Here is a 21,559-nt window from a genome sequence, read left to right on the forward strand (position 1 = left end):
CCCACTGCCTCCCCAGGTCCCCACATCTTGGCTGTTTCCAAGTATCTTGAGTCACATTCCCATTAGCTGGGCTGACTGGGCCCTTACTGAGGCTCCTCTCTCCCTCTTCCCGGTCTACACTCTATTTTCCCCTTACAAAAGGATGGATCCACTTTCTCCATGCACCAGGGAGGAAGAGGGTCAAAGGGAGGCCTCTCCCTGTCTGCCCTCGGCAGTTTCTGTCTGATAGATAAGGCGTCTCTTCCACACTATCTTGGTCTTCCACTCTACCTGGCCAAGGACAACAGGGTGAAAAGGGTCTAGAGCAATTTAGTACAGTAGTTCCTTTTTTGGCATACCAATGATTTGAAAGACAATCACACATCTTGGCACTGTCTTGACAAAGACAATATATCAAAGGAAGCAATTTTCTAATTAACAGGATATGTAATTGAATGTATTTTGAAAGCATATTTTCTACAAAAGAAGGAAACAGTTTTTGAATAGCAAACTGTGAAAATACGTTTTTTGCTATTTACAATGATTTTAGTAAATCTCTAGTGTTTGACCAAAGTAAAAATCTTATCAAATTGAAATTCTCACTTCAGTCTCAAGATTTTTCCTAAGGAATGTTTTTCTGCCATAAAATTTGCTTTCCTCGATTCTCTTATTTGGGAAATACTGATGATTCCAATCCAATGTTACCACCTTTCAAGAGTCAGAGATCCACTTTTAATATCAGAAAACTTAACCGACACTGAACCTTCACTGGGGAAGGGACTACCCTGGCTAATAAATAGTAAGCCTCTTTGCCCTCAGAATTGTATTACCCTAGAGTGGAACAAATTACTTGCTGTTTAAATTACTTTGGCAAACACTTGCAAAACACAAGCTGTATGGGAATAGGAGAATAAAACCACCAAGAAAATACTTTATCACTCTGGGACAAGACTTTAACTTACAATTAGTGTTTTCAGTTCTTTTCTTAAATATTCTTTTTAGTTGTAGGTGGACATACCTTTATTTTATTTATTTATATGTGGTGCTGAGGATAGAACCCAGTGCCTCACATGTGCTAGGCAGGCGCTCTACCACTGAGCCACAATCCCAGCCCCTCCTGTTCTTTATACACTGGTGCCAGGGTCCTCAGTGCTTAAAGGCACATGTAAGATTTGTTTAAAACATAACTAAATATTAAATAAACATGAAACAACACCCAAGTAAGAGTCAACCTTTTGCTCTACTGGATGATGGAATTCAGGATTCTAGTCTCCTATGAAGTAACTGAATCGATTCATGTTGCTTTCAGTTTATGAACTGGTATCTTCAGCATATTATACTCACTCAATAGATATTTACAGAATAAACAAACAAGAAATAAATTTTAAAAAGCTAAATTATAAGGTATAGTTTCTTATAGAAAGTTTTATGGATGCCAACTGCATTCCTGAATAGTCCCTTAAAAGCTTAGAATTGATGTAAAATACAGTGTATAAATCTAGGATCCCTTATCATAAGCCCTTGGGACAGGCTGTTCAGATTTTTTTGTTTTTGTTTTTGTTTTTTTTGGAGACAGGGTCTCACTACATCGCATAGGCTGGTCCCCAACTCCTGGGCTCTATATATGTCTGTCTGTCTGTCTATCTACTTACCTATCTACCTATCTACCTACCTATATTTTAGTACATGGGCTTGAATCCAAGGGTGCTCTCTACCACTGAGCTACATCATCAGTCCTTTTTTATTTTTTATTTTGAGACAGAGTCTAGCTAAATTGCTGAGGCAGGTCTGGAACTTGCTATCCTTCTGGCTCAGCCTCCCAAGTGGCTGGGTTACAGGTATGAGCCACCATGCCCAACTCAAACAATACATATATTTTTTAATTTTAAAATTTTCAATTTTTTAATTTGTTCTAATTTGTCATACATGACACTAGAATGCATTTATACATTTTTATAGATCATACATAATGGAGTATAATCTCTCATTTTTCTGATTATACATATTATAGGATCACATCAGTCATGCAGTCATATATGTCAATATTTTTGTGGTAAAATATACAACTACTCACTAAATAAGATAAATGAAGCTCAGTTTCATGTCAGTTCAAATCAGATTTTCTTTTTTACAAATAAATTTTGGTTCTAGAGGTTGGGTTTTCAGAGATTTGTAATGTGGGCGAAGGACATGTAATGGCAGGACCCAGCCAAGGTGTCCTTTTGTGCTCTCTCTCCCCCAAATACCATAAACAGACTTCTGTGACAGAGCCACACCACGAGAGAGGGAAGCAGACTTTCCCTCTTCTGCTCAGGTCTCAGTGGGCCTGGGGGGCCCATTCCCTCCTCTCTTAAGAAGGGAGTCTTAGCCTCTTGGGTATCTGGTGAAATCTATGGGTTCTTCTCCCTAGAAAAGTTAACAAATGCACAAAGATTCTTAAAAAATAAGGGATTCTTGAAGAATCCCTGCTCTGTAGCTGGGAAGCAGGTGACTGAAGAGTCTGGATGTCCCAGAAGTGGCAGGGAGGACCCAGGTCACAACTGGTAATAGCAGGCTGGGGAGGAAAGGACCTGGGCAAGTGAGGCAGTGGCAGAGGAGCCCCCCAAGTTGTAGGCTCCCGATTAAGTGCTTCCAGCTGTTGGCCAGGGTGCCCTGATGGCCAGAGTGACAAAGTCCCAGCTGCTCCTGCAGAAGGAGTGCAAGTGGGAAAAAGTAAGGCAAGCCTGGGCAGTGGTGCAGGGGCAGAGTCGCCACGTGGCTGATTCCAGCTGGGACGGCAGAGTTGACGGAGCTGGTACTTGTACAGTCTACAAGGAAATGGCACTAACAGCAGCCTTTTGAACCTTTCTGGTTCAAAAGACTGTTTTTGCCACTACGCTCACCAGTTTTGGCGACCGTCCTCTTGGGTTGTTGAGACAGGCATTTGCATTTCATTGGCAGTTCAAACCTGGACTCTTCAGCTGAGATGAGAGGCAAGAAGCCAGTGAGATCCAAGTACTGTGGTCCTCTGTAACAAGGCCACCTGTTGACTGAAAAGGAACCAGCCTCACTAGTCGGCACCAGCAGGCTAAGCCATGTGAGGATAAGACTTCACATTTTAAACCTTTCTATTATTATTATTATTATTATTATTATTATTATTGATATTGGGGATTGAACCCAGGGGAGCTTAACCACTGACCCCTTTTTATTTTTTATTTTGAGATAGGGTCTCTCTAAGTTGCTTAGGGCCTCTCTAAATTGCTGAGGCTGACTTTGAACTTGTGATCTTTCTGCTTCAGCCTCCCTCGCTGCTGGGATTATAGGCGTACACCACGGTGCCTGGCTAAACCTTTCTATTACTTTGTAATTATCCTTAATTTCTTTGTTTCCTATTTCCTTCCATAAAAGTTTATGTACAATACACATTTACAATATGGAAAGTTAGCAAAACAGAACATGGACCTCTTCAAAATACTAGCAAGTTAAACAACATCATTATAACCAGGAATCCAGCCTCGGCTGAGAAAGCTTGCCTCTTACCTGTAGGCTGGGTGGTTTTAGAAGCATTATGCTTTTTCTTCTCCTCCTTTTCTTTTTCCAGAGGTTGTCCTAAATAATTCCTGCTGGCGGCGGCTTCTGAACATTCAGAGACGAAGTCTTCTGAATAGTCGTAGTGGGAGCTCAGGCTCCTGCAGGAGCACTGAGATCTGCTGTAGTCTACGCTCCTGTCCGAAGCCCTGCCGTTCCAGGACAAGCCATCGGGGCCCGGGCTTCTGCATTCTGCAGGCCTCCTGCTGTCTTCCAGGGCCATGCTGGGGAGATGCTCTTCCGTATGCACTTTTGTTGTATCAGCCAAAGACATCAGAGACAACCTAGTAATAGAAACGTATTTTTGAATCCATGACTATTGACATGAAAATGAAGCATGCTTTACTATGTTTTATTTAACTATATGAGTAATTATGACATGAAACAAGGCATTATTTTGAAGTATTTTCCAGAAGAATTTCAGTTTGGTTTTCATGTTATTTCTACATAACATATAAGATCCTGAAACCAAGTTTTGGTAACATTCACAAGTGATATGAGATAGAATCATATTTGGGGGACAACATTGACAATTATTTATGAATTACTGAATGACATCTTGTTTCTAGAGGCTGGTTGTTAGTTGGGTATTTTTGCCTTGATTAGAACTGAAGAAAATGACAGTTCTCTGTAAGTCTGGCCAACTGGTGTGAAATACAGCTCATGACATTCAGACATATTTATGGAGATGTTCGCTTTCATTTACTAATGATGAGATCACATACTTTTGAGATTAAACATGTAGAGCACAAAGTAATTAATCTTCTAGTTTTATAGAGTAGTATATATTCTAAAATCAAGAGTAATATTACTAATAGTAATAATCTAGTGACATAAACTTGATATGCTGATTAGGAGTTTATGTTTTAACTCAGGAAATTTACTTTCCTTTTGTGCTTCATTTAGCTAACATAGCATGAATATGATTCCCATGATTATATACTATAAGATGACAAAGGAAGCAATTCAGGAAAACATGCATATTTTCAAGGGAAGATCATGTAGGAATTAGAATTTCTGTGAAGGAAGTACACAAATGGAAAACATACATTTCTCTAATAAAGAACTGAGCATGCTTTTGTCTGCACCAAAAACCAAACATATAAATAATGGATTTGGGAAAATCAAAATGAACTTTTAATGTGAAAACTCAAATCTTATTTGGGAATTGAATAGTAGAGTAGACTCCAAAGAAAAATGTTTAACAGATAAAAATGAAAATGCAGTTTGATGGTGTGATCCTAAATTCTAATAAGGGGCATATGATATCACATAGTGGTTAAAGGTCCTTGTAACCAAAGGCCATGACTGAAAAACTAATCAAGACCTACCTGGTATTGTACTGCTTTCACTTAGGGTGGATTTGTTTCAAATTGAGTACAATTTAAAGTGGTTTAAACATAGTAGTTCTTCTTATCAATGAGTCTCTTGAAAGCAGCATATTGGTGGGTCTTTCTTTTTAATCCAATCTGCCAGTCTGTCTTTTGATTGATTAATTTAGGCCACTGACATTCAGGGTTATTATTGAGATATGATTTGTATTCCCAGACATTTGGGCTTATTTTTGGTTTTTAATTGGTTTCTCCTTTGAAAGGTTTTTCCTTTAAGGTAGTTCCACCCTTTACTGACCTACATTGTTGTTTTTCATTTTCTCCTCTTGGAATATTTTGTTAAGAATATTCTGTAGTGCAGGCTTTCTATTTGTAATTTCTTTTAACTTTTGTTTATCATGGAAGGATTTTATTTCATCTTCAAATCTGAAGGTTAGTTTTTCTGGATATAAGATTCTTAGTTGGCAACCATGTTCTTTCAGAGCTTGAAATATGTTGTTCAGGCCCTTCTAGCTTTTAGAGTCTGGGCTGAGAAACTGCTGATATCTGTATTGGTTTCCCCCTATATGTAATCTGATGCTTTTCTCTCACAGTCTTCAAATCCCATCTTTATTTTGAATGTTAGGCATTTTCATTATAATGTGCCTTGGTGTGGATCTGTTGTGATTTTGTGCATTTGGTGTTCTGTAAGCCTCTTGTAGCTGATTTTCCATTTCATTCTTCAGGCTTGGGAAATTTTCTGCTATTATTTCATTGAATAGGTTGTTCATTCCTTTGGTTTGTATCTCTGTGCCTTCCTAAATCCCAATAATTCTTAAATTTGGTCTTTTCATGATGTCCCATAGTTCTTGGAGGTTCTGTTCATGATTTCTTACCATCTTCTCTGCTTGGGCAACTTTATTTTCAAGATTAAATATTTGTCTTCATTGTCTGAGGTTCTGTCTTCCAAGTGGTCTAGTCTGTTGGTGATGCTTTCCATTGAGTTTTTTTATTTGGTTTATTGTTTCCTTCATTTCAAGGATTTCCGTTTGGTTTTTTTTTGAGAATCTCTATCTCTCTGTTGAAATGATCTTTTGCTTCCTGCAGTTACTCTTTCAACTGCTTATTGGAGAGATCATTCATTGCCTGCATTTGCTCTCTTATCTCATCCTTTGCTTCACAAATCATCTTAATCATGTATAATCCGAAGTCCTTTTCTGACATTTCTTCTACCATAGTATTACTGGATTCTATTAATATAGAATCTAGATTTGTTTGGATCATTTTCTTCCCTTGTTTTCTCATGTTCATGTATCTTCCCCTCTAGCAGTGCAGATCTGGGGTATTGCAGTTTTCCCCCTATAGGCTTATAGTGACCCCCTACAGGGTTATAAAACCTTTTCTTTAAGGGGAAGATCAATATTAGCAGTGCCCAGTTCAGAAAATAAGCCACCCTAAACCAAATGCTCCTAAGAGGATGTTAACAATATTGTCATAATAAACAGAATGAGTTCAATTATTATCTACCAGTATAACAAATAGATTTGCAATAAGGTCTGCAGTTTCTAATGGAGGACAAAAAGGATGGGGAGGGGTATAGGATGTAGTTGTTAATGGGATAAGAAAAGAATATATAGAAGTTCTAGATCATAGAAGGAGTGAGAGTGTAATCAAAAGAAGTTGGTTGTTAGCATGGAAAAGGGAGAAAGAGGCTCTGAGGGAACAGGTAAACAAAAGGAAAAGAGAGTGAGAAAAGTAAAGAAATAAAAACTTAAAAATTTTCAATAAGGAGAAAAAAAAAACTACACTATAACAGTCATATAGTATTCAAACCTCCCAGTCTTCAGTAGCCTGACAATGAGCTTCCAGTGCCCAGCAGGCATCTCAGGATGAGATTTGCCCCACCTAAAGATGGGAGCTTCTGCTTCCAGGATAATCCAAGATGGCTACTCTGGCTTCCATATGTGTTGGCAAATGGGGAACTGCAGCTCGGGGTGTGGTCGGTCTGGTTGTGGGATCCTGGAGGTGGGGCACAGTCAGTCGAAATGGGGGTCCTAGCAGCGGGGAGCAGTTAGTAGGTCCAGGGTCCTGGAAGTAGGGAGTGGTCGGTTGGGCTGAGGGATCCTGGAGGTGGGGCTCAGTCAGGCCAGCCAGGGGTCCTACAGGTCCTGGCTGTTGTCTAAAATGGTGGCATCACGTGTAACCAAACCTGCGGGTACTGTGACCGAACTTCCAGGCAACAGCAGGCAGTTGACGCTCCACTGGTGGTCTGCGGTCAGTCTGCTGGCTGCTGTCGGATGATCAGAAGGTGAACCTTGGGTGGTGGGTGATGGGTAGGTGAAAGGCAGGTAACGGACAGGCAAGAGGCAGGCAAATGGCGCATGGTAGGCTCCAGACAGTGAGCAATCAAGAAACATATATCCTCTGCTTGAAACCTGAGTTATCACGGTAGTTCTTCATTTGTAGATCCAGAATGTTTTGGGCCAGCAAATTATTCCCCAGAGCAACCCTCACAAGTCGCTTCAGGATCTGTGGAGCTAAAACAAGTCCTCAGTTTCCACTGCTAGCATTCTAGCATTTTGTGGACAAGGACGTTGTAGAATCTGACTTGTAGCTTTTGTTTTTTCAGTTAAAAAAATTTATTTTGTACGAGGGATGGAACCCAAGGGCATTTCATCACTGAGCAACATCCCAGCCCTCTTTATTTTTTATTTAGAGGCAAGGAGTTGCTAAGTTGCTTAGGACCTTACTAAATTGCTGAGGCTGGCTTTGAACTTGTGATCCTTCAGCCTCAGCCTTCCAAGCCTCTGGGATTACAGGCGTGTGCCACCACGCCCAGTTTGTACTTTATATTGACATTACTCCTTGGTACTGGTTGAACTGTCATCTGTGTGGCACACAGACTGGGGACACTGTCCCTCCTATTGTTTCACACACTCTCCCACACGTCTCCTAGGCCTGGCCGCTCTTGACAGCCCTGGTGGCATACACTCTTCCTAAGAACCCAAAGGTTTCACATGAAAGTTGTCTCCCTGATCACCAAGTCCAGCTCCCACCTGGCTCAAGACAGCTGCTCACAGCAGCTGAGCCCTCGTCCCTGACAATAAAGAAAGAGTGGGTTCCAAAGGACACACACTTCCGATACTTTCAATGTACTCTCTTAGTTGTCTAAGTGAGAATTTAAATGGAAGGAAGTGGAAGTCACACAGAAGGAGGTTACCTCAGTTAAGCAGCAGAGGGTCCTGCATGTCTTCATAAAGCGCCCACGGTAAGGCAGGGTAATGCCACTCGCGGGTCATAGCAACTACCTCAACAGCAGATCGAAACCAACAAATCCATCCTCTGGGACTTTGAAAGGATTATCTTTTCATTTGATTCTTAATTCTCCTGTGTTATCGAGAAAGCAAAAGAGAAATTAGCTGGCAGTAGAGCCTTTCCATCAGAAAATAAATCTCACTCTCTACTGGGAGATTTCTTCCTAAATCACATTCTGCTTTTTGCTGCCTGTTTGACTTGCCTTCTCTGCTGATGACACACATTGCGCCGTTCACAATCTCCCTCTACAAAGAACTCAGCCCAAGTCTTCTTATCTGTAACATTAACCTTGTGCTTAGTATCTCACTAGTGCTTGTACGTTGTGCAAACTGCTTTCATGTCAACCATTCCTTGCAGCACAGAAGAAGGCTCAGGTGAGGTCAAAGGTTAAGTGACCGTCCAGGCTCTCCAGGGCTTTTCCATTCAGCAGTGGACAGCATACGGGGGACCATTACACAACCCTAACTCAAAGGAGTTCTCTTCCCAGCCAACATTCTGCCATGTGGCAGTGGGCAGAGGACGGGCAGAGGCAAGGTTCCTGATTCATGACTCTTTGCATCTGGAATAAGAAGAATCCCAGATGTTAGTACCTTAAAGAACTACAATGCCTGCTTAGCCCTCAAAGCCTTGCCTGTCTTTGTCCCTGGAAGCTGTTCTTGCCCACCCTTCTTGTTCAGGACCTTAACCCCTGACTCTGTTCTTTTCCATCTTGATAAATCCAAGTTATCCAACAATTGTTGGTAATCTGCAAGAAGTATTTGGTTTCTGGCCCGTTGTTAGTGCCATGAGCTAGTCTTGGCAAAAGCCTCGTGAAGACTCCCTCCTCCTTCCTTGCTTCAGAGTGAGGGAAGTGTCCTTGGACCTGGGGTGAGGCTCGGGGGTATAGAACATACTTAGCATTCACAAGGCCCTGGGTTCAATCCCCAGCAACCCACACACGCACACACAGTCTTTTCATACCAGCATCTTATTAATTCAAGAGTATTTTTCATGCTATACTCACAAACTGCCCAACAGCTCCCCCGTGGTGGGGAGTGTGATGAAATAGAAGATGATAGACAATTTAAAGGCAGAGAGACTTGGTTGGACCTGGGTCCATCTGTCACATAAGGGCTTTGACCCTCTGAAAAATATTTCTTACACCACCAAATTCACAGGGGCATTACAGGGGGAAATGAAAGAGTGTTTGTGATGCAGAGTAAGCATCAACAAATACTAGTTTTCCAGCTGGAGGAGTAATTCTGGGACAAACACAAGGGCCACCAAGGACATTGCTAGTGTCTTCATTTGAGAGATGCCACCAAGACTCAGTCTGCTTTCCTATGGACTGTTGTCCCAGGGACAGCCCCTGGAACAATCCCATTGGACTGAGAACTCGTGTCTTGTCCCTGTGGTACTCCGGGCTAGCACAGAGCTCTTTCAGTATTTCCACATCCCATCGACTACGCCTACAGAAGTCTCACAAGTTAGCTTACCTAATCATGATGAGGGCCTGTCTTTTTTTTGGTACTGAGGATTGAACCTAAAGGCACTTTCCACAGAGCTACATCCCCAGCCCTTTTAATTTTTTATTTTGAGACTGTGTCTTGCTAAGTTGCTTAAGTCCTTGTTGAGTTGCTGAGACTGGCCTCAAACGTGCAGTCCTCCTCCCCAGCTTCCCGAGTTGCTGGGATTGCAGGCATGTGCCACCACACCCAGCAAGGTATTACTGGCTCCATAGATGTGGAACGGAAGACTTGGAAAGTTAACTAACTTATCCATAGTCACAAAGCTAGTAAGTGGCAGAATCGAGTTTTGAACCCAGGTCTGCTTGCCTTGAAAGTTCTTTTCACTGCACCATATTTCTGGACCCCCCAAAATGCATAATTTGACCCGATACATTTGCTTGCTGCAACCTTAAAATGTAAACTATGCAATATTTGTGATGAACCTAAGGGAATTACCAATGACTATGTTCTTCATTAGTTGATCTCCACTCTAGTGTTCCAAATTCTAGACTATCCTGAAAACAATCACTTTTCCCTTCATCTTTCAGTGTAACTCTGGATGTGACATAGGAGCAACACTGAAGTGACGGACACAACACTGACTGTATCCTACTGCGACTATTTTTAAAAGGATTCCCTCTGACCTCACAAGTACTGTCTGAGGGCCAAGATGGGCTTTGGTTGCTCCATGTTTGACACAGTGAAGAGCTAGTCATCCTAGTCTCTTCGTCTATAAAGATTGATACAACGGGGAGAAAGGAAAATATTCAAATGGAAATCCATTGGGATGAATAATCATAAGACTTGGAAAACAAGACTCCATATACAATCTCACTTCTAACCCAGATGAAAAGGTGCCCGAGGGCAAGTCTTGTGACTCAGCTGGAATTCGGTGGTGGGCCGAGGCCACTGCTGCCCTCCCCACCTGGGTCTGTGGTCAGAAGCCTCTGCTTCTGACCCAGGAAGTACTGTCTCCTGTGGGTCTCTGCATTTTGCAGGATCTGCATAGCAAGGAGTTAGTAACTCTTTAAAATGCTTGAAAAAAACTGTACAGTTAAAAATGTCCTAACAAGGAGATGTCTAGCAAAATTGTCCTCAATCTTTCTGACTCACTTTACCTAATGCTACAGGTAAATTCCTCAGGATGAGCCCAAAACAGAACCCTACTATAAAGGCATTTTCTTTTTCTTTGTTAGATGGATGGTGGGTAGAGAATTCTTTATTTCCACAAATTTTCTAGATGATGTACCATTGGCCTACTGTCATTAAATTTATAAAACATGATATGAGGCAATCATTCTGCTCTTGATCACTATTATAACCTAATTTATCTCATGGAAAAAATACTGTAAGCAACTTGAAATTAATTGCTGTGTTCACTGATTTATCACTGTGTTATAATGCTTTGGCACAAATATTTAAAAATCAAAACCTGTAATTTCAATCCATATCCCAAGAAACTGAACTTTGGGGAAATGGCTAAGAGTTATCATAATCACTTTAGATGGCATATTAACATACTGTATTGTTTTGGAAGAATGTATCTATAGTTGGTGACAATAGCATGTGACCTGGCTGGCCCAGGGACTTATCAGAACTAATTAATGCTGGTGTCACTAAAGCCAGATTTTAGGTAAATTTATTATGCCTCTTTTTGCTAGAATGATTGAAAGACAATTGCTCTCTTTTACTACTAATGGCCTAGTCTTTGACAAGGTGAGATCATAAGAAAAATAAGGCTTCACAGTAAGAAGTTCAATGCAATGATACCAGCACTTAAGGGAATGTAGTAGGTGGATCACCAACATTTGATAATTTTTTTTTGGGTACTGGGAATTTTTAAGGAATATTTTTAAAGATGTTGATAGACCTTTATTTTTTTCATTTATTTATACGTGGTGCTGAGAATTGAACCCAGTGCCTCACACATGCTAGGAAAGCGCTCTACCACTGAGCCCCAGCCCCAGCCCAATTTTGTATTTTATTTAGAGACAGGGTCTCACTGAGTTGCTTAGCATCTCACTTTTGCTGAGGCTGGCTCTGAACCCAGGATCCTCCCATCACAGCCTCCTGAGCCCTGGGATTACAGGTGTGCACCACCACACCCGGCAACATTTGATCATTTTTAATCTACCCAATAGATAAATTTCTTTGGCCTACACATTTTATAAGAAAACAAATTCTTCAGTCTTTGCGATGAAATTATTTTTTAATTGAAGAAAACCCCCTTTTACTGAGGTATAAATGAAATTTAATAAACTGCACATATTTAGAGTGCACGATTTATCGTATCAGACATTGTGCATGTGTACACACAGCGGTACTCACACACTCATGAGACTGTCATCACAGCCAAGAGCGCGGCCTAATCGTGACTCCTGCTTCCTGAACCTCTCGGTGACTCCTCTCTGCTGTCACTCCAGCTCCTCATCCCCATGCTGGGCAACTGGGATGTTTGCATAGATTAGTTTGCATTTCCTAGTTTTATAACAATGAAATCATACCATATGTACTTCTATTTGGTTTCTTTAAGTCCGCCTACCTAGAGAGTCAACATATTACTATGTGTAGTAACAGTTTATTTTTTTGCTAGGTGTGGTGGTGCACACCTGTAATTCCAGCAATTTGGGAGGCTGAGGCAGGAGGACTGCAACTTCTAGGCCAGCCTTGGCAACTTGGCAAGGCCCTAAATAACTTAAAAAAAAAAAAAAAAAAAAAGGACAGGGATGTAGCTTGGTGTGTAAAGTACACCTGTGTTCAATTCCTAGTATCAAGAAAAAAAAATTCAGGTTTTAAAATTGCTCAGTACCATCCAGTTGTTTGCATAAACCATGATTTGTTTATCTATATGTCTGTGTACAGACCTTTCAGCTATGTTTCTCGTATATTAAAAGAATTGCTATAAACATTCACGTACAAGTTTTGTGTATGGATGCTATAGTTTGGATTTTTAATGTTTCCCAAAGGCCCAAAAGATCCCAAAGGATCCCAGGCCCTTCCTTCCTGTCTCCCTTTGCTTCCTGGAAGCCCTGAGGCGAGCAGCTTCCTTCATGATGTTCTACCTTCCCACAGGCCCAAGAGCAACAGGACAACCAATCGCAGACTGAAATCTCCAGGACTGTGAGTCAAAATAAACCTTTCCTCCTTAAAAATTATGATCTCAGGTATTTCGTCACAGTGGCAGAAAGCTGACCCACACCATGGAACCTTTCCCTAATACCTGTTAATACCTGGGAGTATAAAGGCTGCATGATATTGTAGGTGTATGTTTTTAACTTTTTACGAAACTTTCAAACTGTAGTTGTACCATTTTACATTCCCATCACTAGTTCCTGAGTTCCAGTTACTCCCCATTCCTGCTAGCACTTGATATGAGTATACTTTAGCCTTTCTAATAGGTTTGTGTAGTGATATTGTGGCTTTGCTTTGCCAAGTAACTGATGGCATTGGACATCTATTTGTGTGCTTATTTGCCATCTGTTTTATTTAGCTTTCTTGTCACTTTGGCCAAAATACCTAACAAAAACAACTTAGAGGAAGAAAAGTTTATTTGGGTCTCATGGCTTCAGAGGTCTCAGTCTGTAGAAGGCTGACTCCATGGCTCTAGGCACAATGCATCATGGTGGAAGGGCCCAGTGGAGGAAAGCTGCTTGGCTTTTGGTGAGGCCAGGAAGCAGAGAGGTGGAGCAAATGGGGAAGGGGCTACAGGGAGGATGTACCCTTCCAGGGCACGTTCTGAGCGACACACCTCCTCCAGTTTCGCTCTGTCCATTCAAACCAGGATGGACTGATTAGCTCTCACAATCCAATCCAATCCAATCATTTCACCTCTGACTATTTCTGCATTAACTCAGGAGCTTTCAGGGGACACCTCATATCCAAACCATAACAACCTTCTTTTTTCTTTGGTGAAATAATTGCACATTTAAAAAATTGGATTGTTTTGTTATTGAATATTCAGAGTTGTTCATAAATTCTAGATGTCCTTTGTCAGATCTATGCTTTGCAAATAGTTTCTGAGACTTGCTTTTTCATTCTCTTAAAAGTGTATTTTAAAGAGAAGACATTTAAAATTTTTTCATGAAGCCCAATTATCAATTTGTTATTCTATGAATGGTCCTTTTGGTATTGTACCTAGGAAGAGTTTGCATAACCTGAAGTCACAAAGATTTTTCTCCCTGCTGTCTTCTAGAAGTTTTATAGTTTTAAGTTTTACTTTAAGTCTGTGACCCATTTTGAGTTAATAATTATGAATTTTTTATTTCTTGAGATGGGGTCTTACTGTTGTCCAGGCTGGTCTTGAACTCCTGGGCTCAAGTGATCCTCTTGCCTCAGCTGGGATTACAGGAATGTGCAAAGGGAGAAGGAGCTACAGGGAGGATAGACAGCCACAGTTCACTCTTTTGATATATGTACATATGTCCCTATGAATTCTATTGCACTGATCTATTTCTCTAGTTTTGGTTCCTGTAGCTTTATAATTAATCTTGAAGTCAGGCAATATTAGTTTTCCAAATCTGTTCTTCTTTTTCAGAGTTGTTTAGGCTATTTTAGGTCCTTTTGAATTTTCATCTGAATATTATAATTAGTTTGTCAATTCCTAAAAAAAAGTCTAATAGGATTGAGGTTGGGATTGTGTTGAATCTGTAGATAAATTTAGGGAGAACTCGTGCTTTGTCAATATTGAGAATTCTGATTTGTGAATACAGTACACCTCCAATTTATTAGATCTCTCTGGCTTTCGCAGTTTTCAGTGCATAAATCTTAAACAAACAACGTCTGTCACATTTATCCCTAAGTGTTTTCTATTTTTGATGGTAATCAGTGATGCTGTTGTAAGCGGTACTGGTTTTTATTTTCAGTTTCTGATTGCTGCTAGGATATAGAAATACAATTGGCATTTGCAACTAACCTTATACCCCACAACCTTGCTATACTTGCTATGAGTTCTAGTAGGTTTTTTTCGTAGCTTCAATCAGGCTTTCTACTTAGATGATGATGTCATCTGTGAGTAGAGCGAGTTCTCTTCTCTTTTCACACGGCCTGTTTATTTCTGTGTTACGTGGTTGCTCTGGCAGAATCCCCAGGACCACGCTGAATAGCAGCAGTGGTGAGAACGATGTCCTTGGGTTGCTTTGGCTCCTGGAGGAAAGCACTCGGCCTTTGACATCAAGGATGCTGTCGACGACGGCTTTTTCACACAAGTTCTTTATCAGGTTGAAGATAGGTCCTTCTGTTCATGGGAATAAGATGAATCCCAGGGAAAAATGTGAAATGAGAAGACATCAAGATAGAGAGGGAACAGGTAAGAGGGAGAGTCAAAAAGGAGCAAAGTCATTGGGGCACCCGATGAAGGCCTAGAAGATGCCCACCTGGAAAACCTCAAGCCACTGTGGCAGAGGGCCCCCCACTGGGTAGTACAAGGAGCAGCTGTGGGGGAACAAACAGTGCTTTACCTTCCCAAGCATCTGAATCTTCTGTAGCCACGGAGAGCTCTGTGAACTCCGTACTGTGTCCGAGGCTAGGGAAGGGTGATAGGCACTGTCTGGAAAACCAAAAGGCTTCCCAGCTGTTTCTCAAAAGTGTTAAAAATTGGGCTGGGGCTGTAGCTCAGCAAAGAGAATTTGCCTGTCATGTGTGAGGTACTGGGTTCAATCCTCAGCACACATAAAAATAAACAAACAGATAAGATATTGTGTCCATCTACAACTAAAAAAACATTTTAAAAAAAGTGTTAAAAATTAAATTGAGGGCTGGGGAGATAGCTCAGCTGGTAGAGTGCTTGCTTTGCAAGCACAAGGCCCTGAGTTCGATTCCCGGTACCGCAAAAAAAAAAAAAAAAAAAAAAAAAAAAAAAAAATTAAATTGAAGCCAGGGGCGATAGTGCATGCTTGTAGTCGCAGGGACTCCAGAGACTGAGGCAGGAGAATTGCAAGTTTGAGGCCAGCCTTAGCAATTTAGTGAGACTTTGTCTCAAAACTTAAGAAAAAGGGCTGGGATGTAGCTCTGTGGTAGAGTGCTCCCAGGTTCAACCCCCAGTACTGGGGGAAAACAAAAACTGAACATTGACTCACGAATCAAGCAGAAGCCAGCTGTGCTTTTCATTTGGGGTCACTGATAGAGGGGCTTAAAGAAAAGCCTTTTACAAAGTGAATGAGGCAACACAAAGAAAACAGTGGATAAGTTACCGAGTTGTCTTATTTGGACTATTTGGTTGGAAAGGTCCTAAGTAGCAGCTGGGTGGCAGTTGTTAAAGTTGCTCACTTTCCTTGACATTTGTCATTTCTGAGAAATGCAGCAGAGGTAGGCTTTGGTTTGCTTAGGTAGCAACCCAGGGCCTTAGCCACTCCAGTCTAATGGTTTCCTGGCTGATTATTCTAACCAGCAGTAGAAGCAGCACCCCACCGACTTCTGGATGGCCAGGATCACCTGGGGTCCAGTGATTGCTCCTATGTAAGGTCAGGTCACTTTTCCTTCCCTGAAGTTTTCATCTCCAGAGGAATGTCAGGGCACAAGTCACGCTGGTTTCACTTTTCTGACACTGCTGGGAATGCACACTGTGTGGTAGGTAGCTTGGAAGGCAGGTCCCAGTGACCCTCCCTCCTTCTCACGCCCTTGTGGGATCCCTTCCTGTTGATTTGACTTGGATGTCACTTCCAACATTAGGTAACTAAAAGACTCCCATTGCTGTCTTTTTTTTTTTTTTTTTTTTAATTTTTAAAATTTTTTAGTTGTAGATGGACACAATGTCCTTATTTTATTTATTTATGTGGTGCTGGGGAATGCCCCACGCATGCGAGGCAAGCGCTCTAGCACCGTGCCGCCACCCCAGCCACCCCAGCCCTCCCGTTGCTGTCTTAATCACTCTCTTTTTGTCTCATTTGCTCACACTGATAGAAGCCAACTACCACACTGACTCATGGACACAGCTGACTCATGGACACAGGGCAAGAAACAGAGGCTTCGGCCAACAGCCAGTGAGGAAGCGAGCCTGTCTAACAGCCTGTGAGGTACAGAGAGTCCTGCCAGCAACCATTTGAGGGGGTTCGAGTTTGGACCTTCTCCCAGATGAGTGCTCAGGTAACTGCAGCTCCCACTGATTCCTGATTTCAGTCTTAGGAGACATCCTGAGCAGCAGGACCCCGCCGTGCCTGGGACCCGTGGCATAATAGATGTCTGTTGTTTTCCAGTCAGTGAGTGTTCATTTGAAAACTGGAGAGAAACTTGCAGAACAGAAGACTTCTGTGTGGACCACGGGAGGCTACAGTTAGCAGTGATCTTGCAGAAAAATGGATGAACAAAAGACGTAGTTCACTTAGGTTAAAAGGTGCTTTCTAGAATGTTTATTTACCTAATTTTAAAAACAATCTGTGTAATGCTATATTTTCTCCATCTCTAATCAATTAATTTTAACAAATAATGATGTTATCCAAAATATTTTTTTGAGTGGTGGCCAACCACACTATTGTATTAAATGGTTTAAGTCTGGGGGTAATTATCATACAGGCATAGACGATAAACCCAGGTAAATCTTATTAAGGCATTTCAGTTTCCAAAATTAAAAAAAAACTGGATGTTCCTGATTGCCAGTGGTTCAATTTACATTTTTTGACTTTAAGGTGGACTGCAATCCACATGCATTCAGCATAAACTGCATTTGGAATTCTGATCTTTTCATGGGCTACAGGACTCTCACAACGCCAGGCAGCGAGCTGCAGCTCCTACTCAAACAAGCAAACACCCAATACCCCAGAGTGTACAGTCTTGCCAGCGATTTTTCTTGATACAAGTATTCAATAAATCACGTTATTCAGAACCTTGTTATAACACAGGTTCTGTGTTAGATGATTTGCCCAACTGCAGGCTAATGTAAGTATTCTGTGTACATTTAAAGTAGGCCGGGCTAGGTAGGTCAGGTGTATTAAGTGCATTTTTGGGTGTATTGGAACATAGTCCACTGCAGGTCCAGAAGCATCTGTACTTGACCTTAACATACATCATACCTGCCAAAGAAACAGAACACTCTTAGCTTTCTGGAATTTCTGGGACCCCAAAACTGCTGTAAAATTTCTACCTGTGCCCTGAACCTGGTCTTTTTGGGTTCTCCTGGCTGTCACCATGAGAGTTCATTTTATTCATGAAACTCAGCCTGAGAAACATTATCTGTGATATAAACCAAAGAAAAACCAAATTTGATTTTTGGCTGTGACTACAGTTAGTAATAAGTACACAGAATACATGTATCGAGTAGCTCTCTGGAATATTCAATCTATTAAGTACCAGTTTTCTCACTGATCTGCTAAAAATTGATGGATGACTAGTATCAGGCCTAACCTATTGGTGCACTTCTAAGGTAACTAAACTGTTTTAGAGTGTCTCTGTGTTTATACAGATGGACTACTTGCTACAGTTATCAATAAAATGCCTGCAATTACACATAAATGGAGTTCTGATTATGTAGCACATAATGGAAAAACCTAGGTCTTGGGCCAACCACCCAAAGTTCTTAGTAGTTAATTAATTAACATGTTAAGTTAAAGAACATTTATTCAGTGTCTGCTGAGCCCTGGGGTCATGAAGGCAAACTTCTGCCTTCAGGATATTAAATGAGGTCCATTTCTCCACTGCCCTAATGAAAACATCTGACCAGGTGGATGATGTGTTTTTCTGGAGTGCACCATGATGAAGGATGGCTGCTTACGAGAACAGTAAGCGCCTGTGCTGTGTTCGCTTATTACAGAACTCGAGAGAAGAGTGCGCTAGGTCCAGGGGTACATCTCGATCACGCTTGAATACTACAGTCAGGGGTTTCCACCCTGCTTTTGGATTAAGGCTGTCAAAAGAAAGTATCTGCTAAAATGTCGTAAAATGAATTCCTGCATACCTGTTGTTCTTACTCAACTTCCCTAAGGTGTCTGAGGATAAACTGTATGTTCTGAGCACAGGGTTCATCACACTGTAGAATTTAGAGTTTCCAGGGTAGTATTTTTTGAAATATTTTGGTCTCTTTTAAAAGATAGAATATATTTCAAAAAACCTAAAATGATCTTACAAAAGGAAAGTGCTACTATTTCACAAAGAAACATTTATATAAGAACAAAAGTTCTGAACCAGTATTAATTCATATAAATTCATTTGCATTATGAATTGTTTTATACTTCACACACCAAGGCTTTTCCTCTATTAAACTGAATCGACTATTGGCAGTTGATTGGGAAATAATAATAATCATCATCTTGATTGAACTTATCCCATGCTTATGCTGAAGTAAGGTCTGAAGAAGTTATACTGAGCGGTGCTTTTCAAAATGTTAGAGGCAGCACAAAAGATCCTGTAGTTCATCTGACTGTTCTTTCTTTCCAGTGTAAAACAGAACAAAAGTAGAGTGGATTATGGGCTACTTGTCTGGAAACAACATAAAACAAGAAAAGGAGGACCTCTGGGTACAACTGGTCGGCACTGGATCTCATTTTGGAAGGACTGAGGTTGGCAGATTTAGCATCACATACTGAAATTCGTTCTTCTGAAACACAGTATAGAACAAGTGTGTTACAGAAATGCAGACTACCAAGAAATACGGAAAAAAGATGTTCTAGCTTACTCATAAGTTAACACAAATTAAAACAACCAGATTCCATTTTTCATCTATCAGAATGGCAAAAGTTAAAGAATTAGGCAAAACATGTTGTGGTAATTGTCACTATTAACTGAGATTGCACAGTCTAAAACCATGGGAATAAAACCTATTTCTGTTTATGGACATGCATATGTAAGGATCTCCAAGACATGTTAATTCTAATCAGTGTCTACATGCTGCTCATTGCCTTCCATAACGAAAGGAGTTAAGTCCCATTTTTGAAGTTTAAAACTTTCATATGGTTCTGATGGGCTGATTAATGGTCCCTTAAGGATATCTATATCCCCAGAGCCTGTTACTATATGTAGGAAAAGTGACTCTGCAGTTGCGAACAATTTCAAGAACTTGGGTAGGAAACTTTTCCTGAATTAGCCATGTGACCTAATATAATCACGTGGGCTTTTGTAAGAGGGACTCAAGGAGTCAGAGTTAGGTAGCCCTATGATGAAGAAGAGGCAGAGACAGAAGACACTATGCTACCAGCTTTGAAGATGGAATAAAGGGTCACAGGTCAAAGAACATGACTTTTCTAGAAGTTAGCAAAGGTAAGGGATTGGACTCTCCCCTGGAGCCTCCAGAAGGAAACAGTCCTGCCAGAATCTTAAGATATTTCAGACTTTGGATCTCCATAATTTCAAGAGAATAAATATATTTTATTTTAAGGCACTGTGTGATGATTTGTTATAGCAGCAATAGGGAACTAATACAGGTGCTTTGAAAAACATCATGAATTAAAATGACTAAAAACAGGCTATTAAGATATAAATTAAATACACTATTATAAGAAGTTAAAAAAGAAGGTGATTATAATGCTTTGGGACAGTATTTTTTTTTTTTTTTGATACTGGGGATTAAAACCAGGGGTGCTTTACTACTGAGCTCCAATCCCAGCCCCTTTTATTTGTTACTTTTTGAGACAGAGTTTCACTAAATTGCTTAGGGCCTTACTACATTGCTGAGGCTGGCCTTGAACTTGCAATCCTCCTGCCTCAGCCTCTTGCCTCAGCCTCTGAAGTTACTGGAATCACAGGCATGTGCCATTGCACCTGGCTTGGTACACTATCTTTTAATTAATTAATTATTAATTTTTAGTTGTAGATGGGCACAATACCTTTATTAATTTTAAAAATTCTTAAATTTTATTTGTTCTAATTAGGTATACATGACAGTAGAATGCATTTATACATTTTGATAAATCATACATAAATGGAGTGCAATCTCTCATTTTTCTGATTATACATATTGCAGGATCACACTGGTCATGTAGTCATACGTGTACATGAGGTCATAATGTCTGTTTCACTCTACATGAGTCCACACTGACATAAATGAGTAAATGAGAAAGCTCTGTCTTGTGCTACAGCAAAACTAACACCTGTACAAGAGTGGAAATATAATCACTATTTGACAACGTCTACAGAGGACACACACAGGCAGGAGCTGCCAACGGATAATGAAGGTCAGTGAATGTGAGCGGACGAAGAGGAGGATCTGCCATAATATTAGGACATCCCTTCCCCCAATACTAGTCAAGTGTAAAGGGAAGACAATGACATTGTGAAGAAACCCTGCAGACACCGTGGGTCAAGGTTAGCAGTGGTGGGACATGTCCCTGGGTGCTTAGAAGGGCACAGTCGTTTCTGTGGCCTCCCTACCAGGAGCACGCCTGAATGTGGGCAGGGGAAACATCAACCAGACCTAAGTTTGGGGTTTTCCTACAAAAGAAAGGCCTGAACTCCTTCATGTGCACCCTGATACAAAAATGTTGAATGGACAGAAAGCTCTTCCCTCAGCCTATGAACTTGGTACTAGTTTTCAAGGACACCATGTCAAACACATCTACTTTTAAGATCATGTGTCCTGGTTTTCTGCTTCAGATCTCTGGTCACTCTAGAAGTCAACACATAGAAGTTTGAACTGAGTCCTCTTCCTCGCTCCACCAGTGCACCAGCTATTTGGACTCAAGTGGCTAAGGCGAGAAATCAGCCGATTTGCCCAGGCCCCTAAGGCCCGTCTAGCACTCAAATCCTCAGGTGAAACCGAACTGGATTTACCAGAAATTCAAGCTGACGACATGAAAATGTGTTGTGTTCAACGACTGGATGGTCATAGACTATATGGTGGGTTTTGGTCATTTAACAATTTTAGACATTTTATTTTTGACAAAAAGCCTGAATTCATTACCAGGCTGACACCTCAAAGCTGCACCTTTAGGATAAAAACTGTGCCTCTCTACTTCCCCCAAGTGGCGAAAAATGCAA

At 40.9% G+C, this 21,559-nt stretch overlaps 1 protein-coding gene and 1 long non-coding RNA gene across 9 annotated transcripts in view; one reads left to right on the top strand and one right to left on the bottom strand.

Annotated features, from left to right (window-relative positions):
• Lca5l (lebercilin LCA5 like) overlaps positions 1 to 21,559 on the bottom strand; it is a 52,141-nt gene that overhangs the window by 26,316 nt on the left and 4,266 nt on the right. For 4 of the 8 annotated variants that reach the window (XM_047563121.1, XM_047563120.1, XM_047563126.1 and 1 more), the window contains exons 2-3: positions 3,502 to 3,833; positions 2,862 to 3,008 (exon numbers count right to left, since the gene is read on the bottom strand). In XM_047563121.1, the coding sequence (XP_047419077.1) occupies positions 2,862 to 3,008; positions 3,502 to 3,833 (479 nt within the window). Of the gene's footprint in view, positions 1 to 2,861; positions 3,009 to 3,501; positions 3,834 to 8,079; positions 8,247 to 21,559 lie in introns of all 8 variants that reach the window. The other 4 variants (XM_047563123.1, XM_047563122.1, XM_047563125.1 and 1 more) reach the window with 2 other exon arrangements.
• On the top strand, positions 16,215 to 20,113 carry LOC124992401 (uncharacterized). The gene is made up of 3 exons (XR_007110116.1): positions 16,215 to 16,327; positions 16,559 to 16,741; positions 19,025 to 20,113. It is a non-coding gene; the product is annotated as an uncharacterized LOC124992401 (long non-coding RNA).

This window comes from Sciurus carolinensis, chromosome 9 (assembly GCF_902686445.1).
Source record: "Sciurus carolinensis chromosome 9, mSciCar1.2, whole genome shotgun sequence".
Lineage (NCBI taxonomy): Eukaryota > Metazoa > Chordata > Mammalia > Rodentia > Sciuridae > Sciurus > Sciurus carolinensis.